At 46.9% G+C, this 23,934-nt stretch overlaps 1 protein-coding gene across 5 annotated transcripts in view; it reads left to right on the top strand.

Annotated features, from left to right (window-relative positions):
• The window catches only part of DLGAP2 (DLG associated protein 2), a 926,579-nt gene that overhangs the window by 846,380 nt on the left and 56,265 nt on the right, over window positions 1-23,934 (top strand). For all 5 annotated transcript variants that reach the window (XM_055289522.2, XM_055289532.2, XM_063638236.1 and 2 more), the window contains 2 exons: window positions 3,923-4,070; window positions 9,131-9,350. In XM_055289522.2, the coding sequence (XP_055145497.1) occupies window positions 3,923-4,070; window positions 9,131-9,350 (368 nt within the window). The remainder of the gene's footprint in view (window positions 1-3,922; window positions 4,071-9,130; window positions 9,351-23,934) is intronic.

The following is a 23,934-nucleotide window of genomic DNA, read 5'->3' as shown; positions in this document are numbered from 1 at the left end:
CATTCGCAAACGGCGAGAACAAGGTTGAATACCAGGAATCCTGCAGTTCTGTCTTGGGATTGTGGATTCACCTGCACAGCTTTCCCTCTCTCCTGTGTGTGGATGACAATCTAAGGGGAGCAGCATCTGATAGGCAAAACTAGAACGAAAACATTTCTGTGTTATTCTAGAAAACTTTTCACTGTTTAAAAAAAGAAATTCTGAGCTACTAAGTCTATATAGCAAAATATGTTTCCATTTCTGATACCTGGGATGCCGTAGGAATTACCACTTGGAGATAACCAAAGGGGCTGAAAGTCAACTTCAAAATGCCCTGGGATGTCTAAGGGGGATTTTCAGGGGGAAGAGACAGGCGGATTTTGTGGAGTGAGCTGTGCTGGGGACTTCACCCTGTGTCACGTGGCAGGGCCGCTGGAGGGTGCATGCCCCCATCTTGATTGGCTCCCCTTGTCCTAGTTCTTGAGTTTTGATCTGTGACTGTGAGGAACCTGGCCTTCTGGGACTCTATATGATAAAATGCTAAGCCATTATAATATTTTTTAAAAAGCCTCTTAAGTCAAATGAGGCTGAGGTTTTGTTTGTTATTTTTTAACTACTTAAAGAGTCTGTGGTATCAGAGGATGAGATCTTTGGGGCTCTGTGGTCCTATGACTCAGCACCTGTGACCTTGGGATTTTAAACTATGAATTCCAGAGCCAGGCCACCTGGACTTAGAAGGGAGCGCTGCCCCCACCCCGCCCAAGCCTGAGTGCATGACCTGGCACCACTGCATGATGACCTGGCACCAGTGCGTGATGACCTGGCACCAGTGCGTGATGACCTGGCACCACTGCATGATGACCTGGCACCATTGTGTGAAGACCTGGCACAGTGCACGATGACCTGGCACAGTGCACGATGACCTGGCACCAGTGTGTGATGACCTGGCACCAGTGCGTGATGACCTGGCACCAGTGCGTGATGACCTGGCACCATTGTGTGAAGACCTGTGCATGATGACCTGGAACCAGTGTGTGTGACCTGGCCCCAGCATGCAATGACCTGACACCGGTGCACAATGACCTGGCACCAGTGTGTAATGACCTGGCACCAGTGCACAATGACCTGACACCAGTGCGTAATGACCTGGCACCAGTGCACAATGACCTGGCACCAGTGTGCGATGACCTGGCACCAGTGCGTGATGACCTGGCACCAGTGCACAATGACCTGACACCAGTACACGATGACCCGGCACCAGTGCGTGATGACCCGGCACCAGTGCGCAATGACCCGGCATCATTGTGTGATGACCTGGCACCAGTGCGCGATGACCTGGCACCAGTGTGCGATGACCTGACACCAGTGCGCGATGATCTGGCACCAGTGTGCGATGACCTGACACCAGTGCACGATGACCTGGCACCAGTGTGTGATGACCTGGCACCAATGTGCATCTGATGCTGCATTTGTAGGAGGAAGGTTGGGAAGAGGCCTGATTTATAGGACTAATGTAAACATTAAATGTGTTAGGACAATGCAAAACACTTAATAGCATCTCTGGCATAATCGTGCATAGAAAATGTTAGCTATTGTGAGTCTATGTTTTAAAAAAAATTATTAGCTTTCTTCAGTGGCAACATTTACGTGTCACACTCCATTTTGAAATAAAGAGAATCGTTGAGAGAATATGTATGTGAAACATAGACTCACAAAATACATGGATCCACCTGTGAGGGCCGTCCAGCAGCCACTGCAAGGGTGACGAGCAGTGTCTCTGAGGTGATCCCTTCATTCACGTACCAGGCACTGGTTAGAAACTGTGGACACCAGATGCAGAGAACGAGAATCCTTCTTTTAGGTTTTCTCAGTCTAGAAGGCAGCTTCAACTTGAGAATGTTAAAATGCAAAACGGTTATATTAATCAGAAGGGACGGCTGTTGTATTGGAAGAAAATTGGTAATTGGTAGAAAGTGCTGATTGGTAGAAATGCAGGGTATGAAACCAGCAATCTCAAGGAAGCACGGAAGGAGAGCAGACGTGCAGGAAGTTTACGTTTCTGCAAAGACAAAGGTGAGTCAAGTTAAGAGCCTCAGTCGGGGCTCTTGGCATCTGAGGCCACATTGCTCGGGCTCCAGAGCTCGGGGCTCTACCCCTGCACATGACCCTGTATTAAACACGCACAGGCACTTGGACACATTCAAAGGAAGCCAGCAGTGGTCCCTTGCAGAATGAGTCCACACATCCATCAACCTGAGCCTCAAACTTGCGACCGTGTCTCAGGATGCTGTTGACATTTTGCCACTCTGTTGAACCTGTGCATTCATGGTGGTGACAGCAAAGGTCAGGGGTCCGTGTTTGTTCACCTTCTGTTCACTGGCAGTCGATGTGGGGGATCCACAGAGGAGGGGAGGGGACAGGGCCCCTGCTGGTGCTGGTGCAGGTCCCCACATCTGCAGCAGAGCTGCCTGTCCCACTGCCCATGTGCAGCGGGAGTCGGCGGGTGTCTATGTGAAGACTGTGTGCTTCATACACAGTAAAATTAGAATTTTACGGTTCAAAACTAATTTCCTCCCTTTGCTTTCTCTCTCACTCTCTCTCACTCTCTCTCTCTCTTTCTCTCTCTCTCTCTCTTTCTCTCTCTCTCTCCTTTTTTTGGTCTAAGTCAGGGAGGGGAAGGTAGGTAGGAGCTGCTATATGTTATACATTTTCTTTTAAAGCAAAAATATTTAGCAGAAAGAATGACTTTAAATCTATAATGAATAAGCTTCACTTAATAAGAATTCCTGGAGTCCAGTTGTTTTTCTCTGATATTCCATTTTTAAAGACTGAAGTAAATCAGAGAAAAACTGCACCAAAGGTTTACTTTGAAAAGAAAGTGCGTGCTTTAATGCCCAACTCTGGAGTCAGAATCATCCACCCAACATCTGTAGACATTTTTATGTACCTGCTTGTGAACTGATATTTAATGTTCCTATTATCATCCAAAACAGGCAAGAAGAATAATTAATCATTTCTGTCCACATTTCTACAGCTTTTGATAAAATAAAATGAATTTTACTGCATTGTGGAAAGATTGTCAATAAAACTGGAAAGTGGTCCAGTTAGCCAGAAGTTTAAGCTAAGCCAGACCTTTCATCCACCAGACACTCACAGGGTTCTTCCATGCTTTTAACATTTCACAAAATGGCAAGAAGGAAGACCAGAGAACATTGATTCATTTTAAGGGAGTTTGGAAGAAAACGACCGTTGTGATAATAAAATGGATTTCACTCAGCCTACTCCTCCTATTATATTTGCCGATATTGCATAACCTGGACAACTTTGCATAAGTTAAAACTGAAAGTGAGCCTTGTATTTTTCCCGTTATTTTTTAAATATGTAAAGTTGCCAGAGAGCTAATAGTTTTTATGAGACTCTCAGTTTTTTGGCTTAAATTCAGGAGCTGAGTTTGCTATTATGCTCTATGAGCTACTAGTGCTTACAGCACTTTTTTTAAAAATATGGAATGATCCTAATTTCACTACCTGGCCATAAAATCTGAGGTTTCAAAGGCAATTTTGTAAATAGCCTCCCCTATTACTTTTGATGAAATTCACATTCGTAAATGTGAATCTCAGAATATTTGCATATGGCAATGTTACCCATAAAAAGACACAGACATTCATTTAGAAATGTGATGCTAGCCTCGGGGTGTAGGTTGGATGGTCATTCCCATCTCTGCCCTGCAGCGGGTCCTCAGCCTCTGGGTGTAGGTTGGATGGTTGTTCCCATCTCTGCCCTGCGGTGGGTGCTCAGCCTCTCAGTGGGTTGGACAGTCATTCCCATCTCTGCCGTGTGGCAGAGGCGCTCAGCCTCTCGGTGTGGGTTGGACGGTTGTTCCCATCTCTGCCCTGTGGCGGGTGCTCACAGAATGCCTTTTCTCCTTTCTTCTTTCCTGTAGCCAGAGCTACCTGCAAGCTGCAAGTGACGTGCCTGTGGGCCACAGCCTGGACCCCGCTGCGAACTACAACTCCCCGAAGTTCCGCTCCCGGAACCAGAGCTACATGAGGGCCGTCAGCACCCTGAGCCAGGCCAGCTGCGTGAGCCAGGTCAGGGGCCCTTCACCCTTTCTCCCTGGGGTCCAGTCTCCCCAGCCAGGCTGGCACAGAGGCCCCGGCTGTGCAGGCGGCGATGGCACTGCCCTTCCGGTCAGCAGCGCCTGGGAGAGGCCATGCTGCAGGGGGTTCCCCTGGAATTAGCTCTGGCTGATTAAAGACTCGTAGACTTATTATTGTTTTCGACATGTATAACTCCGTGTCATTTTTGCGTTGATTTTTTTCTAAGGAAGCAATGACTGAAAGGCTGGTCATCCTGGCCTCTCTTTCTGATAAAGCGCAGGCTGTTTCCTTCTTCCCAGGCTATTTTTCCAGTAAAAGGGGGCTAGGGAAAGGCTCTGGCAGCATGGCTTTCAGCTCTGTCCTCTGAATCGTGCCTCAGAAGGTCCTGTGAGAGGACAGCCTGGTGTCGCTCACAGAGTCCTCCCAGTCGGGCCCACTCCCAGGGCAGGACTGATTTCAGGACAGACACAGTGGCCAGGAGAAGGGTCCCTGGGCACCACGGGAGGGGTGGTGTTAAAATCAGGTCCCTGAGACATGGGGGCTGTGGAAGGGAGGCCCCCCTGCTCCCTACCTGTGTTGGACAGGCCTGAGAACGCACGGTGACAAGATGGGCAGGTATCCTTCAGTCTAATCATCCTGTATTATATGGCAAAGTAGAATCAACATTTTATCATTTTAATTGAACACGTTGCTTACTCATTTAAATGCCTTTGAAAACAGTGCTTGAGCTGACCTTGAGTTTGTATACCTAACATTTTCTCTTAGTGTGGAGTAGGGATTAAGAGCTTGAGCCGACGTAACCTTCTCTCTGACTTCCTGTGGAGTAGGGATTAAGAGCTTGAGCTGAACTAACTTTCTCTCTGACTTCCTGTGGAGTAGGGATTAAGAGTTTGAGCCGACCTAACATTCTCTCTGACTTCCTGTGGAGTAGGGATTAAGAGCATGAGCCGACCTAACGTGCTCTCTGATTTCCTCTGGAGTAGGGATTAAGAGCTTGAGCTGACCTAACTTTCTCTCTGATTTCCTCTGGAGTAGGGATTAAGAGCTTGAGCTGACCTAACATTCTGTCTGACTTCCTGTGGAGTAGGGGTTAGCCTGGGCTTCTGGTCCGAGGCCTGGGCTTTCTGTGCCCTCCCGTGATGCAGTTAACAGCGTGACAAAGTAAGTACGCAGTCAGTTTTAGATGTTATTAGGTAAAGAGTCCAGCATATACTGAGCGCTCAAAAATAATAGCCCTTATTATTACCATGATAGCAATAAGTAATAGTATATAATTGTGGGCACTAAAGCCCTCCTGGCTGCAGATCATGCTATGAGCTCTTGGTAGCTTGCCTGGGGCTCCATAAGCACAAGTCTTTCTTTTGCCGCAGACTTTAAATTCCTCATGAAGTAGAGTCTATGCATTTTGCAGGTTTTTTCCTCATCAGAAAGTTGTACTCAGAACTTTTTCCACTGAACTATTAAGGTTTTTCCTATTCCACAACTCAAGAAGGATACCACCTCTTTTATCTGCTCGGTTACCTCTTATTGTGTTGACTCTTTTTCCCAATGACAAGGAAAGACCATCCCTAGCCCTGCACTCAAGTCCTGGGCAAATGGGAATGATGGGTCCTCCCGCCCCCTGCTCCCAGCCAGCCCCCTGCAAACAATAACATCAACTGATCTTCAGCAAGTAGATAACTGTAATTATTTTAATAACTGAGGAAACATTCTATTTCAGCATAAAGTCCAAGATGATTTGGGGAGACACTAATTAACTAAACACAGTAACTGAAAGTCAGTGATACATTTTAACAACTTTCTCCCTACACAGAGATGAGGATAAAGCAGACTTTCTTCTTTTAAAGCTATCACCTTCCCTTTCAGTGGATATAACCTAGTTTACCAAAATACAGCTTTAAAAATCAGATGTAACCCAACAAAAGATTTAAACAGAAGTTCATAGTTATCTCATCCGAGGTATGAACATTCATCTCTAATGCTTTTCCACAAACAACTTTCAATTAAATGGATCTCACACCCCTTTAAATGCTCTTCTGAAACATTCCGAGGCTCTCTGCGACTCATTGTCATGTCTGGGAGTAAATGTAAGCTAAATATACTAGTTCTCTCGTCATCTTGCTTTTGATGAACCCGAGATGGTATCTACAAAAATAAGTCAGTAAAAATAACATTTTCTCACATCTTTTTCTATCTGAAAGGATTCATCATTGGAAACAATGGTTAAGCAGACAAGTTGGGTGCTTGGGGATTTATTTAACGACCTTGAAATTTAGAATTCTAAGTCATTCCTATGCAGAGTTCTATGGCATTACTTTAAATTGAACTCAGTTTTGAATTCTCAAAAAAAAAAATAGTGTTATTTAAAATAATCCTGGAACGCTGGTAGTAGGTGAGACTGTGTCACACCCAGAAACAAACTTCCACTAATTGATTGTCCAGCCCTAGGCCACGAGACCCGACAATTCTGGAAGGAGGGGGACAGTTCCTGTGGTCGAGGGTGGGACATCTGGAATTACTAACACTTCAGGGCTCTGGAGAGATGTGAATTTGGTGACAAACCAAAGTTTGTTAAAAGTTTGCCCTTGGCCAGGCATGGTGGCTCACGCCTGTAATCCCAGCACTTTGGGAGGCCGAGGTGGGTGGATCACAAGGTCAGGAGATGGAGACCATCCTGGCTAACATGGTGAAACCTCGTCTCTACTAAAAATACAAAAAATTGGCCAGGCGCGGTGGCTCACGCCTGTAATCCCAGCACTTTGGGAGGCCGAGGTGGGCGGATCACGAGGTCAGGAGATCGAGACCATCCTGGCTAACACGGTGAAACCCCATCTCTACTAAAAAAAAATATAAAAAATTAGTCGGGCGAGGTGGCGGGCGCCTGTGGTCCCAGCTATTCGGGAGGCTGAGGCAGGAGAATAGGGTGAACCCAGGAGGCGGAGCTTGCAGTGAGCCGAGATCATGCTGCTGCACTCCAGCCTGGGCGACAGAGGGAGACTCCGTCTCAAAAAAAAAAAAAAAAAAGTTTGCCTTTCATCCTTAACATTCAGTTTTTTCTCAAGCACAAGAAGGGAATTGAAAATCTAGCTGAAGTCTTATGAGAGGTAAAGGGAATTGAAAATCTAACTGAAGTCTTGTGAGAGGTGCTTATGTCCATGCCGTTTCCTCGTTGGAAATTCAGTAGCCGCACTCTGCTTGGGTTTCCTGCAGCTCGTGTCCCGAGGGTCTCGGCGGGAGGTCCAGGTGTCCTGAGTGTCTCGGCGGGAGGTCTGGGTGTCCTGGGTGTCCTGAGTCTTGGCAGAAGGTCTGGGTGAACAGATCATTTTAATTCCCTGCTGGACCAACTTGAGATGCACTTTAACCACTTTTTATTTGTTTTGGGGAGGAGGAGTCACCTTCATGTCTAGAACCTCATTGAAAGGCTTTGTAGCTGGAAGCATAGCCGAGGGTCCTCGCTGAGATGCCGGCTTCTGTTTGTGAAATGCACGCACCAGGTTAATGGTGTCTCTTCTTTAGGAGCGAGGGCAGCTGGGCCCTGGGCCGGGCTTGCAGAAGGGTGTCCACTGAGGCATACTAGGGCCTCACACAGGTTCTGACCTTCTCACGCTGTCTACTGTAGATCTTTGACAGGAATGAAATAATCTAAGACTTTTCCATAAAATTCTACATAAGTGAAAACTTTGATTGGAAGAAATTTATGGTCCAGAAAAATACCCTGTTTCCAGGCCAGTGTGCATGCTTCTTTCTGAGCACTTCGCTGGGTTCCTCAGGCCGTCCTGCCAGCTGTGTCCTGGTTGTGCCTGCGTGGGTTTGTCTGTCTCTGTCCAGTGTCAGGAATCCTCAGACCTTTCTGAAAAAGGCCACCCCGCCAGCGTTGCACCAACTCTTTCTGCAGCCCAGCATGGGTCTGTCTTCCCTGCAAGGTGGCTTCAGGCTTCGCTGCCCTCTGCTCACACTCTCCCTCTCCAGGGTCTGTGCCGAGTTAGGCTCACGAGGAAAGAGGCCATCCCAGCACGTAGGTCACCTCAGGTGAAACCAGAGAAGTCCGCAGGTCTGAACTTGGAGATGGGCAACCAGTGTTGTGTTGTGTAAACAGCACGACTACTAGAGGGAGAACCTGATTCTTTGACCTTGCCTTTTACTCTGTTGACCACTAAAGGAAAAGAACCAATCTGGTGTTTAAAACAGTATGTTTTTAAAATGTATCTGCCAACATAATCCACGGGGTTCAGAAAGTTGTTGGTGCTTTGAGCTCTCACACATCCCCAGGAGAAACAAGAAGAGAAATAATCTGAATGGGTAGGGGTGAGGGGAGAAAGCGAGAGGGGAGGAAGGAAGGAAGGGAAGGACGGAGGGAGGGAGGGAAAATGAAGTGAGTATACTAATATCCTAAGCTAAGGAAGAATAAAAAAGCCTGGAATTTAGGTGAAGCAGCACATTTCATGTGGACAAAAACACCAGTACAGCCGTTTCTTTCTCATCTGGACTCAGATGTGTGCTGCCGTAATGGTGAGAAGCAGATGAGTTTAGAAGCCAAATATGTGATGAGTTGCCACGGCAGTGGGTAGAAGCAGGCTCCATATTCTGAAAAAGAACTGTGTATGCACTGAATGTGCTTTCCCTTACACAGCCTCAGTGCCTGGAGCCATCGTGCCATTAGTAGCTTGGAAAGGTGGGGCAGTCATGTGGGAAAGGGAAGGAAGAAATGGATTCTGAACCCTTCCTTTGTACCAGGTACTTTGCTAATCTTTTAAAAGTTCTATCTCTCTTACACTTTGTAATAACTGTCAGCCTTACCTTGAAGGTTCGTCTTGCGGTCCCCCAGAATTTCATCAACACTTAGAATTGGCTGTTTGCCTAAGTGTTTTGTAAGGGATAATAAGCCAATGCTCTATTTCCCAGGCTCCGCTGATGCCCATGCTGACTTCAGGTTAACTGTGCTGAACTATGAGGTAGTGAAAGCAAGCCAGGGAATGAGCGCGCACATCTTCTGTAATGTGGTGGTGACCCTGGAGGGCCGGGGGCATCACTTGTGCTGTTGATGATTGCAGGTGAGCGAGGCAGAGATCAATGGGCAGTTCGAGTCCGTGTGCGAGTCTGTCTTCAGTGAAGTTGAATCTCAGGCCATGGATGCCCTCGACCTCCCGGGATGTTTCCGAACAAGGAGTCACAGTTACCTTCGAGCCATTCAAGCCGGCTACTCCCAAGATGACGAATGTATTCCCATGATGACACCCTCCGACATCACCTCCACCATCAGGTCAACGGCAGGTAAGAGAATGCCGTTTTCACCATCAGATCAAGAGCAGGTAAGAGAATGCCGTTTTCACCATCAGGTCAACAGCAGGTAAGGGAACGCCGTTTTCAGCCTTCCAGCGGGGACTCTAGAGGCATGCCTGTCTTCATCCTAGAAGGAGTGAGGAGCACGCAGCAACACAGGTACAATGTACTCTGCTGACATTTAGTAACGTTTCCTAATTGCATTTGTTACACTGTCACATTCGCCAGGGTGTTTTGTCTCTTGTAGATAACCTTTCTTTTTCTTAGAATGAAATCTACTAATTATCAAGTTTCCTTAAAATAATCAAGTGTAACTTGTATAAAGTTTTAGGAGAAAAAAAATGGAAGTGCTAACATTTGTAAGGTGATTAAGTTTTAAATACCAAAGTTTAATGGATTGCAGTGAGATTTCGGCTGATGCGCGGTGACTCTCAGGCTCCCCTGTAGCGACGTCCAGCCAGTCTCTTGCTCAGTAAGCAGATCTGTAAACATGACTCACTGCTGCTAAGCAGGCCATCATTAATGCAGATGCACTAACTATCTTAGAGCTCCGAAGACTCAGTCTAGCAATTTCCTTTAGTTCTCATGGAAAACCATACCCACCCCTTTGAAAATTTACCGCCCAACCTCAATATCACTACCTAATATTTTACTGCCTAATATGTTATTATTTCTATAACACGATGAATATACATGGCCTAGAGAAACCCATAAAACACAGCAAGCAATAAAAGCTCAAGGCACTGCACATAGAGGCTAAGGAGAGAAGCTATAAAATAACATAGTGTTTGGGCGTGAGGTGTTCTGAATACCAGAGAGCTTAGAATGCTGCAGCTGTATCTTAAAAATTTAAAGGACAGCTCCGAGGGGAAATAGAACAAAGCTATGTTCATGATAAATAGCATTAGGAACAGCTGACACATAACAGGGGAGAAGCAAAGAGAAGTTCAGGCAGGAGTGTGTCATCATACCCGTGAATAGGTCTTGGTTTGTTTCAATGCTAAAGTGAACAAGAATTCCAGGAGATTGCACTTTGCAGAATTACAAATTGCAGTCAGCACTATCATTGCACTTTGTGAAGAAAGTATTTCATAGTACAGTCTGTGGATGGAAGGGAAGGAACTGTGTTCAAACCGTGTTCCATCATGTCCTCACTGCAAGACCTTAGGCTTGTTAACGTTTCTGACTCTTGGTTTCTGTGGTATTCAAAAGAAGCTGTAGCCATAGATACTTTATTTGCATAAATTTGAAGATTATTTTTTAAAGAAAGCTGTGGATCCTTAGTTTGCTTTTGATGTGGTAGATATTTCTTCAATGCTCGCACCACTGAGCCGGGGGCTTCGGGAGAAAGGCAACAGATCCTGGCTCTCTGGCTCCCATCAGGGCTTTGTGTATGAGGGAGGGTGGTGCCCAGGACCCGTCCCAGGGAAATCCACAGGCTGACAACACATGCCCCAGGTGCAGCCACCGGGCAGCTGTGGGCACCCGGCATAGCCTCCTGTTTTCCTCTGGTTTGGCTGGTTCTGCTCACTCCTGCCCCTTGATGAAGTCCTGGGCCAGTTCTCATGTTCTGCCCTGATGTGATCATTGAACAAATTAGAATCAGAGAAGTAATGAGATTTACAATGATTGCATTGAAAAACAGCACTCCAAGAGATCATTGCTCATACTTTCAGCAGTGTTTGTTTACTGTCTCTTAGGAGCAAGTAAACAATTAAGAACTTTCATAGTCTTCAGAAATGCTTTGAAACAATCATTACCTTGTAGAAAAGGACTTTATTATTTTTAGGACTGTCATTATAGAGAGAATAAAAATAAAACAGATTTCACAGAGATAAGAACCAGTTCTGAGCTCAGACTAAAATTTTAATTTATATATATACAATTTTTACCATGTATATTTTGTATTCCGAAAATACACCTACCAAATAAATTACAAAGTTTCTACTGGATCTTGGCTTAGTTTTGAGTCAGAATTTCCTCTAGGTGATGCAGGGCACTGTCCGAGTTATGTGACGTCTGAGAATCAAATGAGAAAAGAAATGAAAAGCACTAGGGGAAATACTTAGCACTGTAGCATTACAAGTTACCCTTGTGAAGAAATATAAGTACAGATTAATCATTAACCTTTCCTGTTTCCCATTTTACTCTAAGTATTGTATATTAAATATTTAAATCTTTATTTACTAAATAAAATTTAGATGACATGCAATATAGTCTGTTTAGCAAGATTATGAAAAAATACCAAAGAAATGAAAACTCCCTGTCTGGGAAAACAAAATTATGGAGGAAAACTGTCAACATGTACGGGATGTAAATGCCTAGATAATTGTGATAGCTGAACTTCAAATTTCATCCAAAGCTTCCTGTCCGTGAGTCAAGTGGATTTCAAAAAATTTCTGCTTAAATACTTCTGACTTTTGTATTTAAATACTTGGAAATTGATATCCTAGCACCATGTTCAATAGCTGTCCTTTATTGATCCATGTATATGTGTGTGGGGGGGTGGGTGTGTGTATGGGGAGAGAGGTTATTTTGACAGATTGATTTATGATTTTCTTTCTAAAACTAGCTCATGAAAATAATTCCAAAGAGTTATTTTTGAAAACATTCCAAAATGAATACCTTGAAGAACGAGATTTATTTAAACACATTACTTTATGCAGGCTCAAAAGGTAAAAGTTGATGTTATTATTAGATTGTTTCACCTTGTATAAATACAAATGTATCATATTCATATAATAATAAATTAAATATTGAATATATGCATGAAAGATGTATTGAGAACTTAAAAATACATCTTAGACCATCTGTTTTAAACATGGACAGGTTGAGGTTCCCATAGGATGTTTGTTGGTTTGGGGACACCCCATTTCACCTGCTTCTTCACTCAACCTTTAAAGGCAGCTGGTGATTCAGCTGAGACAAACCCTTTTAATCTAATGGCCAGGGAACTCCAATAAGAACAGAATACCCTGTGAGGCGATGTGACCCATGCACATAAACGTTCCTTCGTCCCACTGTTTCTCTCATTATGAAAAACACTGCATATTGATTCGTGTCCTCTCCTTGAATGAAGTGGTTTTGTAAACATCTAACTTTCATTTCACACATGGTTTCTTTCTCCTCTGGGAAATGATTTATCGGATTGCTTTACTTGTCCAAATATGCATCTCACCTGATTTTTCTAGGGAGGGAACATTATTGATATTGTGAAGGAAAATGGTGTAAAATTAGATTATAATGATTTTTCTCTGGGCCAGAAATTTTCTCAGCATATGATACAACTGACTCTAGAAGTCATTAAAACAAAGGGAAAATCTACAGAAAGCATGGCAGGGGAAACAGCCACAGACTTATTTTATTGTTTGTATTTCTACAGCAACTTGTCTCTCAAGGGTACATAGTACTTCCATTTCCAAGATAGACACTTGCCAATGTAGAGGAGAAAAATTATCTCTATATTTCAGTACCTTGAATATAAGAGAATAACTATTTTTCAATACTATGATTTTTGTTGCTGTTTTAAAATTTTACTTCTTTGCTAACCTTCCTCAGTTTGAATAAATGATTATATATTTGATTCTCCCATTTATAATCTTCTACAGTAAAAGACAGGTTTTACTTAATTTTATCTTGCCACAAAGAGTGGATTTTTCAGGTGTGTGAGCCTGGGGAAATTTTCACTGAGGACTAAACGTGTTGCCTCAACCTTCTTCTGATATCAGGGTCTGGTACCTTTGAGTTACTGTGTAACTGTTATGCAAGTTTGCCTGACAAGATGGTGAACGTATTTTAAAACTTGAATTTGAAAAAGTAGAGAATTTAAAAGAAAAGACACTGAAAATGGATGTCAGCTGGGCTGTTCATAAAACGTTTTGGCCAATAGAGTGAAGGTGATTTGAAATCATAAAATACTACAGGGCATATTCAGGTGTGTTGGGCCACACAGGCACCACTTGGTAAACCCGACCGATAGCTGCTGAACACACAGCACCCCAGGTTGGAGGGAGGAGGTGCACCCCAGAGGAGGAAGACCCACCTGGCCACTGGCTGGCTCTCAGGGCAGGATGTCTCTGCAGACGTGCTTGCTCGGGGACCAGGTGTGCGGTGTGCAGCCTTTCCAGGTCCACGTACCTCTGACCGGGCCCTTCACCCTCCTCTCCTCCTTCCCCAGAGGGCTGGCAAGGAGGCCCTGCAGCCAGCTTCTCTGCAGAGTTAAAAATAAGACACGCTATATGGGGAAAGGCTTTGGGAAGGACATTTAGCTCTTTACTGGAAAAATGAGCAGCTGGAGGTTCTGTGAGCCACAAAATCTGAAAACCAGAAGATTCCCCCAAACACGTCTTCTCCTTGGATCTGTGATTCAGACACGAGGGCTTTACAAATAGGCTCAGAAACTGTTGCTCGGGGCTCTCAGACCCGTAGCCTCAGGTCAGAGCTTTCCACAAGTCAACAGCTATGCGCTGCCAGGACCAGCCTGCACACCCCACAAAGGCGATGAAAAGCCGCATTTCAGTAAACAAATGAACAGAGGACATGAATGAAAAAAGTCATACATGATCACTTTCTGTTTTAGAAATGTAAAAAATGAACTAGAATAAAGGACAATCATCTTATATGCCAATTGAAGATTCTAAAGATAAGATCAAATTACATTTATGTCATAAGCATTTATTAAGTGTTTGCTGTATGCTGGCCACTGCACTAGGTGCTCTGAATCCAGAAGCACTGAAGTCCTGAGCGTTGGCCCCAAAGGCCTAAAGTCTGGAAACAATTGTGGTTGAAGAGCTTGTCAGCCATGGCACACCTGCTGGGTGCTGTGAGATGTGTGTGGATGGCTCTGGAAACCCAGGGGAAAGCCAGCACTGCAGCAGCGTCCGGGAGGCCTTCCGCCTGCGGGAAGAGTTGAGAGGCTGCAGCAGCGTCTGGGAGGCCTTCCGCCTGTGAGAAGAGTTGAGAGGCTTCAGGACTGGGCAGGAGAAACCCGGGTAGAGGGAGGTGCCAGCCTGAAGTAATGAAAAATGTCCCAAAAACCACTGGGCACCTCAGCCCCGGGATTCGCAGGGCACCCGGCCTGGAGGGAGAGGCTGGAAGGCAGGACAGATGGGGGACATGAGCTGAGGGGGACGTCCATGCTGCACCTGTGGTACTTGCACTTGCAGAATTCAGAGGTCACTGGAGGACTCTAAGCAGGAGAAGGGGGCTGTGGCTGAATTGTGTTCCCCAGACTTGGTGCTGAACCCTAATCCCAGGACCTATGAATGTGACTGCATTTCAGACAGACCCTTCGAAAAGGTGACCAGGTAGAATGAGGTCATGGGGGGCCCAAATCCAATCTGTCCAGTGTCCTTATCAGAAGAGGAGATGAGGACACAGACATGCAGGAACGGACCAGCCTGTGAGGACCCGGGGAGAAGACGGCATCTGCACACCCAGGAGAGGCCTCAGTTCTCCCGGCACCTTGGTTTGGGACTTGCGCCCTCCACGACATGCGAGAATCAGTGTTGCTCTGTTACAGCAGCATGGGAGGACTAACACGGGGGCCAGAGTCATGTTATAATGAAGATCCGCGGCCCTGCCATACTGCAGAAGAGCATGGAGAAGACAGCTCCTCAAATAGCACAGACGAGAAGGGACAAGGCCGGGCTGTGCCAGGCACAGGTGCAGGAATGGCTTTCAGAGGGAGCTCCAGGGGCACCTGGCTAAACTCTGGGGAGCCGTGAAGAGGCTTTTAAGAGGCCTCCTGCCTGGGCCGTGGATGCGGCCCAGAAAGCCAACATGCAGGCAGGGAGTCTCCAGGACTTCATCCAGGAAGCTCGGTCTCCCGGGGAGTCAGGAGGAGAGGCCGTAATGATGGCTCCATTTAGGGACACACGCAGAGAAGGCGGTGGATGCATGCAGATCCCAGCGATAGGGCTGTGCCATTGCCTCCTCCGGCTGAAGTAACAGGATGGAGGTGACGCTGTCAGAGCCCAGAGAGCTGGGTCATGGAGTGTGGGTAAAAGAAGGGATGGCCAGTACAGCTGGGGAGCTGGGATGGAGCGGGATTAAGTGCCTGACAGCCCTCTCCAGCTGCTGCCTCTCAGCAGCCGAAGCCAACAGGGCCCAGCCCACAGGTGCTGAGTAGTTCAGATATGTTGAGCTGAGGGTCCCATGACTTGCTAACTCAACTTCAGGAAGTGGTGTGGAGGTCGAGGCTGGAGATCCAGAGCCATGGAGCCACCCCCCAACAGGAGGGTGTAGAAAGAGAAGAGGCCTGATACCAGAGCCCACAGCGTCAGCATCGTGGGGAGAGGCGGCCTCCGGAAGGAGCAGTGGAAAGGTGGGAGCCAGGAGGGATGGGGAGGGGCCACGGGAGGGAGTTCAACGCTGCCCCAGCTCACCACAGTGGGAACAGAGGCTGCCCCTGGGTCTTGGCACTGTGGGCAGAGTCCTGGAAGGCCGCTGCGAGGACTGAATTGTGCAGCCCCTCTCTGGAGCAGCAGGGGTCCTGTGCCACCCCCACCCAGGGTAAGCCCAGGTTCCTGGTGTCCATAAGCCCTGCACAAATTCAGCACAGCGGAGACCCCTGTGGGTCTTCCCAGAGATGGGGCTGGACTGAGGAACCCCTACAAAGCAGGTGTGTTTGTCTCATATTTGCAGTTGTAAAAATGGTCACAAGCCCTGTGGTCTACAGCAGCACAGATGTACCATCTCACAGTCACAGAGGTCAGAAGTCTGAAGTAGGTTCTGTGTGGCTAGCATCAAACATCGGGTCCTTCTGGAGGCTTCCGGGGAGTCCGCTCCTTGCCTCCTCAAGCTTCTGGAGTTCTCTGCCGTACTTGGCTCTGGGCCACATGGCTCCCGCCTGGGCCTCCATCGTCCAAGCCTCCTCCTCTGATTCTGACCCTCTCCCTTCCTCATGTAAGGACCCTGGGGATCACACTGGGCCCACCTGGATGATCCAGGATCATCTCCCCATCTCAAAATCCTGAATTTACTCACATCTGCAAAGTCCCTTTTGCCACATAAAGTACCATGGTCACAGGCCCTAGGGACTAGGATGCGGACATTTTTGGAGGGATGTTACTCTATTTACCATGGTAGGTTTCTGTGAATACTGGTGGAGTGCATGAATGAATGAGGTCTTCTCTGAAACCGAGCCCAGTATAAATGGTGACATCCTTCAGACACTGACCCAAGGGGAACCCATTTGTCTTCCAAGAGTATTACACAAATCCTTGTCATAAGTCCAGGTTGATCCTGATGAAGAGGAGCCAAATCTGGCTGGGGTTGATGGACGCTGTGTGTGGGTTCAGAGTTCACCCTGGGAAGCCCAGGCGTGCTGCCCCGTGGGTCCTCAGTGTCAGACCTGCTGCTGACATCACGTCTCCAACCCCGTAGCACAGCATAGGCCAAATTCCGGAAACCTGGCAATGACGGTATCATGCGGGAGTCGGTCCGAAATGTCCCAGGGAATCTGAACATCTTCCCAGCCACTCAGGATGTCTCTGATTGTCATGATCCCCATTAGAATGTCTCAGAAACTGCCAACCATGATGGCTTCCATGAAGCCCCAAGAATACTTCAGCAAAGCTCCCTGTTACAAACTAAAGCCCAGGGTGTGCATCACGAAGACGCCATCCCTGTGTCCCAGGTTCAGAGGTGTGTACCCGGGACTCAGGTAGGAGACCCCCTTATGGGCTTGAGCACAGCACCAAGATCATCAAATGCTGAAAGCAGGCACAGGTGGAAGTCTCACGTGGCACCCCCTCTGCATCTAGACTTGTGTTTTACAGGAAATGACGAAATGCAGCCCAGATACCTCAAAGATGAAAACTAATCTTTGTGCTTTTCATTGTCTTTGATTTCTTTGAACTATAGCCAAAGCCTTATGTACTTTATCCATTGTGCGCTAAGCCTGTAGGGTGAGTGGATGAAAGCCGGTCGGCCCTGGGGACCGGTAGGGAGAAGCCCTGGCAGAGCACAGTCTCTGCAGACAGGAGGGAGGCCCAAGCTCTCCTGGCTGTGGGGAAGGAGAAGCACTGGGGAGCATGGGTAAGGGTCGGGTGTTGGAATTAGGACAGGAGCCCCTGGTCTGTGCTGTAGAGAAGGAGTGGAGCCAGCTCCCAGTAAGGGTTTCCAAAGGTAAAATACTTGACACCTCTGTCTAGAACAGACATGGCAGACGAATCATGTGCCTCCCGGTTTGCAGAAGGCGAGCGTGATGCAGATAAATCGTGCGTCTGTGTCAGGAACTGCATGTGTAAGCCAGAATTGCTCGGGTGAGAACAGATGTGTTCATAAAGATTTTCCCCAAGTGTGTAGCCTGCTCTTCCCTTCAAAACCACTGTTTTCAAGTAATTTGTGTCCTTCTCTTATAAAATCCTCCTGTCTGCGTACTTAGATTGGTATTACAACATGGATGCTGGGATGCTCTCCCAGGTAATGAGATTTCAAGATGAGGCTGTCATTGAACAAGTGAACTTGTCTAGAGCAATTAGTCATAATAGGAATGAAACTAGAGCCACGGGTTCCTGACCCACAGTCCAGGACTCTTGCAGTTGACAACGATCTGCATCTGTCCTATGGCTCTGTCTCCTCCCTGAAGTAGGGGTACAGTTGGAGGGACATGTGTATGGGGATGGAGTCAGAAGTCCAGTGAGGACTTCCGTGTTGTTGTCCTAAGAGTAACAGTTACTGTGAGAAAGGATTTCTAATTGGTCATTTGACATCTTATCACCCAGAACAGTAACGGCTGAAATAAATAATTGATGCTTGCATAAGTCAGTAGGTGAATAAATGAGTCATTTCAGGTTTTCAGATATTGTGGAGATGGAAGTACTGTTGAATCTGCCTCCCATACCCCTCTAACCTGCCAGCCCTCACCCTGTGTCACCCTCGAACCCGCCGGCCCTCACCCGTGTCACCCTCGAACCCGCCGGCCCTCACCCGTGTCACCCTCGAACCCGCCGGCCCTCACCCGTGTCGCCCCTCGAACCCGCCGGCCCTCACCCGTGTCGCCCCTCGAACCCGCCGGCCCTCACCCGTGTCGCCCCTCGAACCCGCCGGCCCTCACCCGTGTCGCCCCTCGAACCCGCCGGCCCTCACCCGTGTCGCCCCTCGAACCCGCCGGCCCTCACCCGTGTCGCCCCTCGAACCCGCCGGCCCTCACCCGTGTCGCCCCTCGAACCCGCCGGCCGTCACCTGTGTCACCCTCGAACCCACCAGCCCTCACCTGTGTCACCCCTCCGGGCTGAAACCATTGTCATGCTCACCTGGGTGCCTGCTCAGCCTCCAAGGGGCCTGGCAGGACTTCCCACCCACTCTCCATCCTGCCTTCAGGACATTCTTGCTAAAAACGCAGCCTGACCCTAACCCCGCCCGACCAAGAGCCTTGTCTTGGCTCCGTGCAAGAGCCAGAGGAGTGAAGGCTGCCGTCCTCTGTGGGGTCGCAAACCCCGGTGACTCGGCCCCACCAGGCGGCCCAGCTGCCCTCTCGCTCCCACCCCCTCCCAGCCAGTCTTCCTGAAATTCTCGCACCTCCATGCCGCTACGGCTGCTGCTCGTTGGCCCAGAGTTTCTCCTTTGAGTTTCTCCCTGAGTCCTAGCTGTGCTTTAATCCCCAGCTCAGGAATCATTTCTTCAAGGAAGCGGCATAGACGCGCTCCTGATCTGATCAGCGTCTACACAAAGCACAGCCTCTTCTCCTTCCCACTCCCTGACCAGGAGCTCCAGACACAGAACACATTTACTGAAGCAAACAAAATCCCCATGTTCATCTGTTTTTAAAATGTACTTATCTTTTAAAGACATAGAAACATTAGATGCCAAAATATCTAGGCCATGGTAGAGAATTATGTTTATTATTTGTATGTCATTACATTGTCTTACGAATATATTTAAAACGTATTGACACCATGGCTTTTATTCTAACAGAATGTTCGTCTAAAAAGCATTACATTAAAAACAAATTATTTAGATTCATAACATTAAAAATATTCTGAAAACATTGAGAAAAAAATACTTTTGCTCTCTTAGGGAAAAAAAACTAGAGTGATGCTTTTAAATGAAATTACTTGCTGGGCACAGTGGCTCACGCCTGTAGTGCCAGCACTTTGGAAGGGTCACTTAAGGCCAGGCATTCAAGGTTAGAGAGAGCTCTGATTGCACCACAGCACTCTAGCCTGGGTGACAGAGCAAGACCGTGTCTCGAATGAATGAATGAATGAATGAATGAATCAAATGAATTGAATGAATGAATGAATGAAACAAAATAATTCAGCATCAGTACAGACCATCTGTGACTTAATGATGGTTGGACTTACAATTTTTCAACCTTATAATAGCATGGAAATCACATTCTGTAGAAACCATACTCTGAGTGCCCACATAACCATTCTGTTTTTCACCTTCAGTACAGTGTTCCATGAATTCGAGGAGATAGTCAACACATTATAAAACAGACATTAAGTGAGATGATGTTGACCAGCTGCAGCCCAGTGTCGGTGTTCTGAGCTTATTTGGGGTAGGCTGGGCTAAGTTACGATGTTTGCTGGGTTAAATGTATTAAACATGTTTCCCACTTAAGATGTTTTTAGTGTGTGATGGGTTTGTGGGGACATAACCCCACTGCAAGTTGAGGAGCATCTGTGTATATTTATTTTTTCCCTGTAATCATGCAAAATGTGGATTATATGGAGTCACATTTGAAATATTTAAAATGGGATCATGAAGTCCTATATATACATTTGGGTTTGTTGATTATCCAGACAATAATCTTACAGATACTATATATTACACTAAAAGGTTGTAATTTATTTGTTACTTTTATAACTTGAAATTTTCTTCCTTTGCTTCATGGGTTCCAAGAGTCATTGAGATGATTTAATAGGATATTTTTGGACTTAAACAAAATTGCTTCCTGATAGGTATTCCTAGATCCCAGAGAGTTCACCTTAAAAAGGTCTTTTTCCTTTGAAGCATCACACGGAAATGAAAGTGGAGTGGACGTCTTGCTCCTGACATGTCATATTCCAGCCTTGTCTTTCCCGTTCAGTTTGGGAATGGTTAGGTGATGTTTGCCATTAGTGGTGGAGGCCAAATAATGCCGGACAGTTCTCTGTATGATAGTGTGATGGTAGAGTTCATGTGGCAACTTGACTGGGCCATGGAATGCCCAGATATCTGGTTAAACATTATCGTGGGTGTGTCTGAGAGGGTGACTCTGGATGAGGTTAGCACTTGGAGGGGTGGGCGGGGTAAAGCAGAGGCTTTCCCCAGTGTGACTGGGCCACGTCCTATCCAGTGGAAGGAACAAAATGGCTGACTCTTCCATAGAGAGAGGGAATTCCTCCTGCCTTTGAACTGGAACTTGCACCATGAGCCCACCCAGATCTCCAGCTTGCCACTCTCCCTGCAGATCTTGGAGCTCGTCAGCCTCACTGATGACAGGAGCCGATTCCTTGTCCTCTTTCTCTATATGTATTCACCTGTGTCTCTGTTAGCTGTCTCTTCCTTACCATCGCTGTCTATATGTGCTCATCTATATCTCTATCATCTGTCCATCCATCCCACCACGTTCCATTAATTCTGTTTCTCTGAAAAGCCCCAACTAATATCATACCCTTAAAGGGTATTTTTTCAGGTTCTATATTTAAAATGATCAGAGAATTTACTAAGAGAATTCTCACCATCAGCTCTTCACACTGGGAAACAACTTGAAAATTAAAAAGCTTGGTCAGAAACTTCAGTCTTTGTAGCTGTGTTGGGGGAAGGTTCATTAAAATAAAGGCCCCTGTCTCAGTGTCAATGAAAACAGGTATCAGAGGCACAGTCTCTGCTGACGGGTCGGGGCCGGCACTGCTGGGACAGGTCACTAGTTATGCTGGTGTGTCAGGAGTGAAGGGGGCCAGAGGGCGAACAGATCGAAATCCCTGTCTAGAAAGGAGAACCCAGGTGGGTTTGGAAAGCCAGCATTGAAAACTTCTGTCCCTTCTTCTCATCAGCGTCTCACCACAGAGAAGTGATGGAAAGGCCAGGGCACAGGGCCGAGGCAGAGGTCAGAGGCCAGTGGAGGAGGATCCAGGACTTCAGCAGACACAGGGCTCAGGCTTTGGCTCATGTGACAGCGGCGCGGGGCATGGAAGCCACCACCACTGAAGGCCTGTGGATTGGTGGTTCCAGGGACAGGGTCCTCTGTGAATTTCCAGCAGGACACTGCAGTGAGTCCAGTGCAGACAGTCCCCCAGCTGGTTGCTGGATCTGGAACCAAAGTCTCCAAGCTAGAGTCCATGATCCCGAGGGAAGCCTAGCGTAAGGCATTCACGAATTCAGGGCTGCTCACACTTAGGTGGGATAAAAAGTACATCTTTAACCTGGCTAACACGGTGAAACCCCGTCTCTACTAAATAAAATACAAAAAATTAGCCGGGCGTGGTGGTGGGTGCCTGTAATCCCAGCTACTCAGGAGGCTGAGGCAGGAGAATGGCGTGAACCCGGGAGGCGGAGCTTGCAGTGAGCCGAGATCGCACCACTGCCCTCCAGCCTGGGCCACAGAACGAGACTCCATCTCAAAAAAAAAAAAAAAACAAGGTGCATCTTTATCTTCACTAACTTGAATTTACAGTTTCCTTCCATTATGAATGCAGACAACAGAACACATTCCTATGAGATTCATGCTAACAGTATCAAGATAGCTTATCATTACTGAAGAGTTCTTGCAATGGTCTGGAAACACCACCCTCCCCACTGAGGTTGCAGGAGCTGCCAGTCCCCTGCCGGGTCTCTGTCTCATTCCACGCCGGCTGTTGTAAGGAAGCGTCATAGCCTGGCTGGCTTATGAACCCCAGAGATTTATCTCTCACGGTTATGGAGGCTGGAAGTCTGGGGTCAGGGTGTCCAGCGTGGGCAGCCTCCTTGTTCATACGCAGCAGCTTTTCCCTGCATCCTCACATGGTGGAAAAAGCGTGAGGAAGCTCCCTGGGATTCCTTTATAAAGGCACGAATCCCTCATCCTGCCTCAAGACAATCCACAAACCGACGGTCACAGACGTTGGTCATCTTTGCTACATTTCATGTCACTGCCATGCCCAAGGCCTGTGGCGATAAGCCAGATGAGTTTAAACTAACCTGTGCCATGTACCATGCCACACCGGGCTCAGTCAATATTGGTTGAACGTATGAGTGAGTGATTTGAAAATTTACGGTTGATAAGATCTTTAATTCCCTTTCTATTGAGAGTTTCTCCTAACTTAGAGGATTCCGACGTTTAAGTTATAAACTATACTGTGCTCGTCTGTTAGCCTTGGCATCGACTTGAGCCTTTTTCTATAGAGTTCCTTTCTGAGGACAATACTTATTCAGGGGCACCCATGCATCCTTATCAGATGTTCTGTGTGGACATGATTCAATTATCTGTAACCGACATGTGCAAGAAATAACATTATTTTTTTAAATCAACTTAATTTCCATTCTGAGTTCCCACCCCTCCTGCCTGGTGTACTGTGAAATTCAGCCTCTGTCATTTTGGGTTAAACCCAAGGCAATACCAATGCCAGGACTCCCAGGAGGTTAGGACATCTGGGAAGCCTCCTGGTCATAGGCCATTGGTCCCCTCATTGGTCCCCTCCGGCTGTCCTGAGATCCCCGGGTCCCTTTCTGCATGCAGGATCTGCTCAAGTCTGCAGCTCTTCCCTGGGGCATGATCAGGACAGGGCCTGTGTTCTGCAGCTGCCCAGAGACCCGCAGGTCCCCTTCTCTGGTTGTCATCATTCCTGGCTTCCGGCCTCTTCCCTCCTCTCCCTGAGCCCCTGGTCCCCTCAGTCATGTCTCTACTGAGCACAGGCTTTTGTGAAAGTCAAGGTGATCGTTGCCAATGGAGAGAATATCGTGGGGTTGGCTTCCTCCCATAGAAATCTCTGAAAGGAAGAACCGCTGATCTCACTTGAAATGGGAAGAATTGTGGGGAAAAACGTACAAATCCTATCACAAAGGTTTATTCTGCAATGTGAGCAGAGTGCAGGTGTTTCCCAGAATGGCAGCCACCATGCGGTCATCCTTGGGTGGCGTCTGAACACACGCCTGGGGAGAGGTCCAGAGGGGCCTGAAAAATCATTGCCTGTGACCCTTCAAAGTTTAATTTTATTCTCCAGAAAAGTAAAAATTATTCAGGTATATACATTGAATTTGAATAACTGCCTTTACCTAAAGCTTAAGATGTCCAAAAGCCAATGCTATATATCAAAAATATTTTTAAACTGAAGGAAAAACCCAACCACTAAATTCTTTTTGCTTCTTCAAAGCCACCAGGACACTCAACACCCAGTGTCCAGTCATTGCTATTTATATTGTCAGCAGTGGTGTTGGGCTAAACGGAATTTATTTAGGCCATTTTAATGTTCCCAAAATTAAAGCAAGAGATTAAATGAGAATGATTACTCTGAATTAATCTTTGAACCCTTTCTCAAACACCAAAAATGTAGAGTGCCAGAAACTTAACTGGCAAGTTTGGTCTATGGTTTTAGGTACTTGGATGGTGAGATTTGTATCACTACTGATATTTTCCGATGACATAGAAGGTGGCAACAAAATA

This window comes from Symphalangus syndactylus, chromosome 1 (genome assembly GCF_028878055.3).
Source record: "Symphalangus syndactylus isolate Jambi chromosome 1, NHGRI_mSymSyn1-v2.1_pri, whole genome shotgun sequence".
In the NCBI taxonomy this organism is placed as follows: Eukaryota; Metazoa; Chordata; class Mammalia; order Primates; family Hylobatidae; genus Symphalangus; species Symphalangus syndactylus.
The sequence above is the reverse complement of the archived record's forward strand: the minus strand, read 5'-3'. Positions and strand labels throughout refer to the sequence as shown.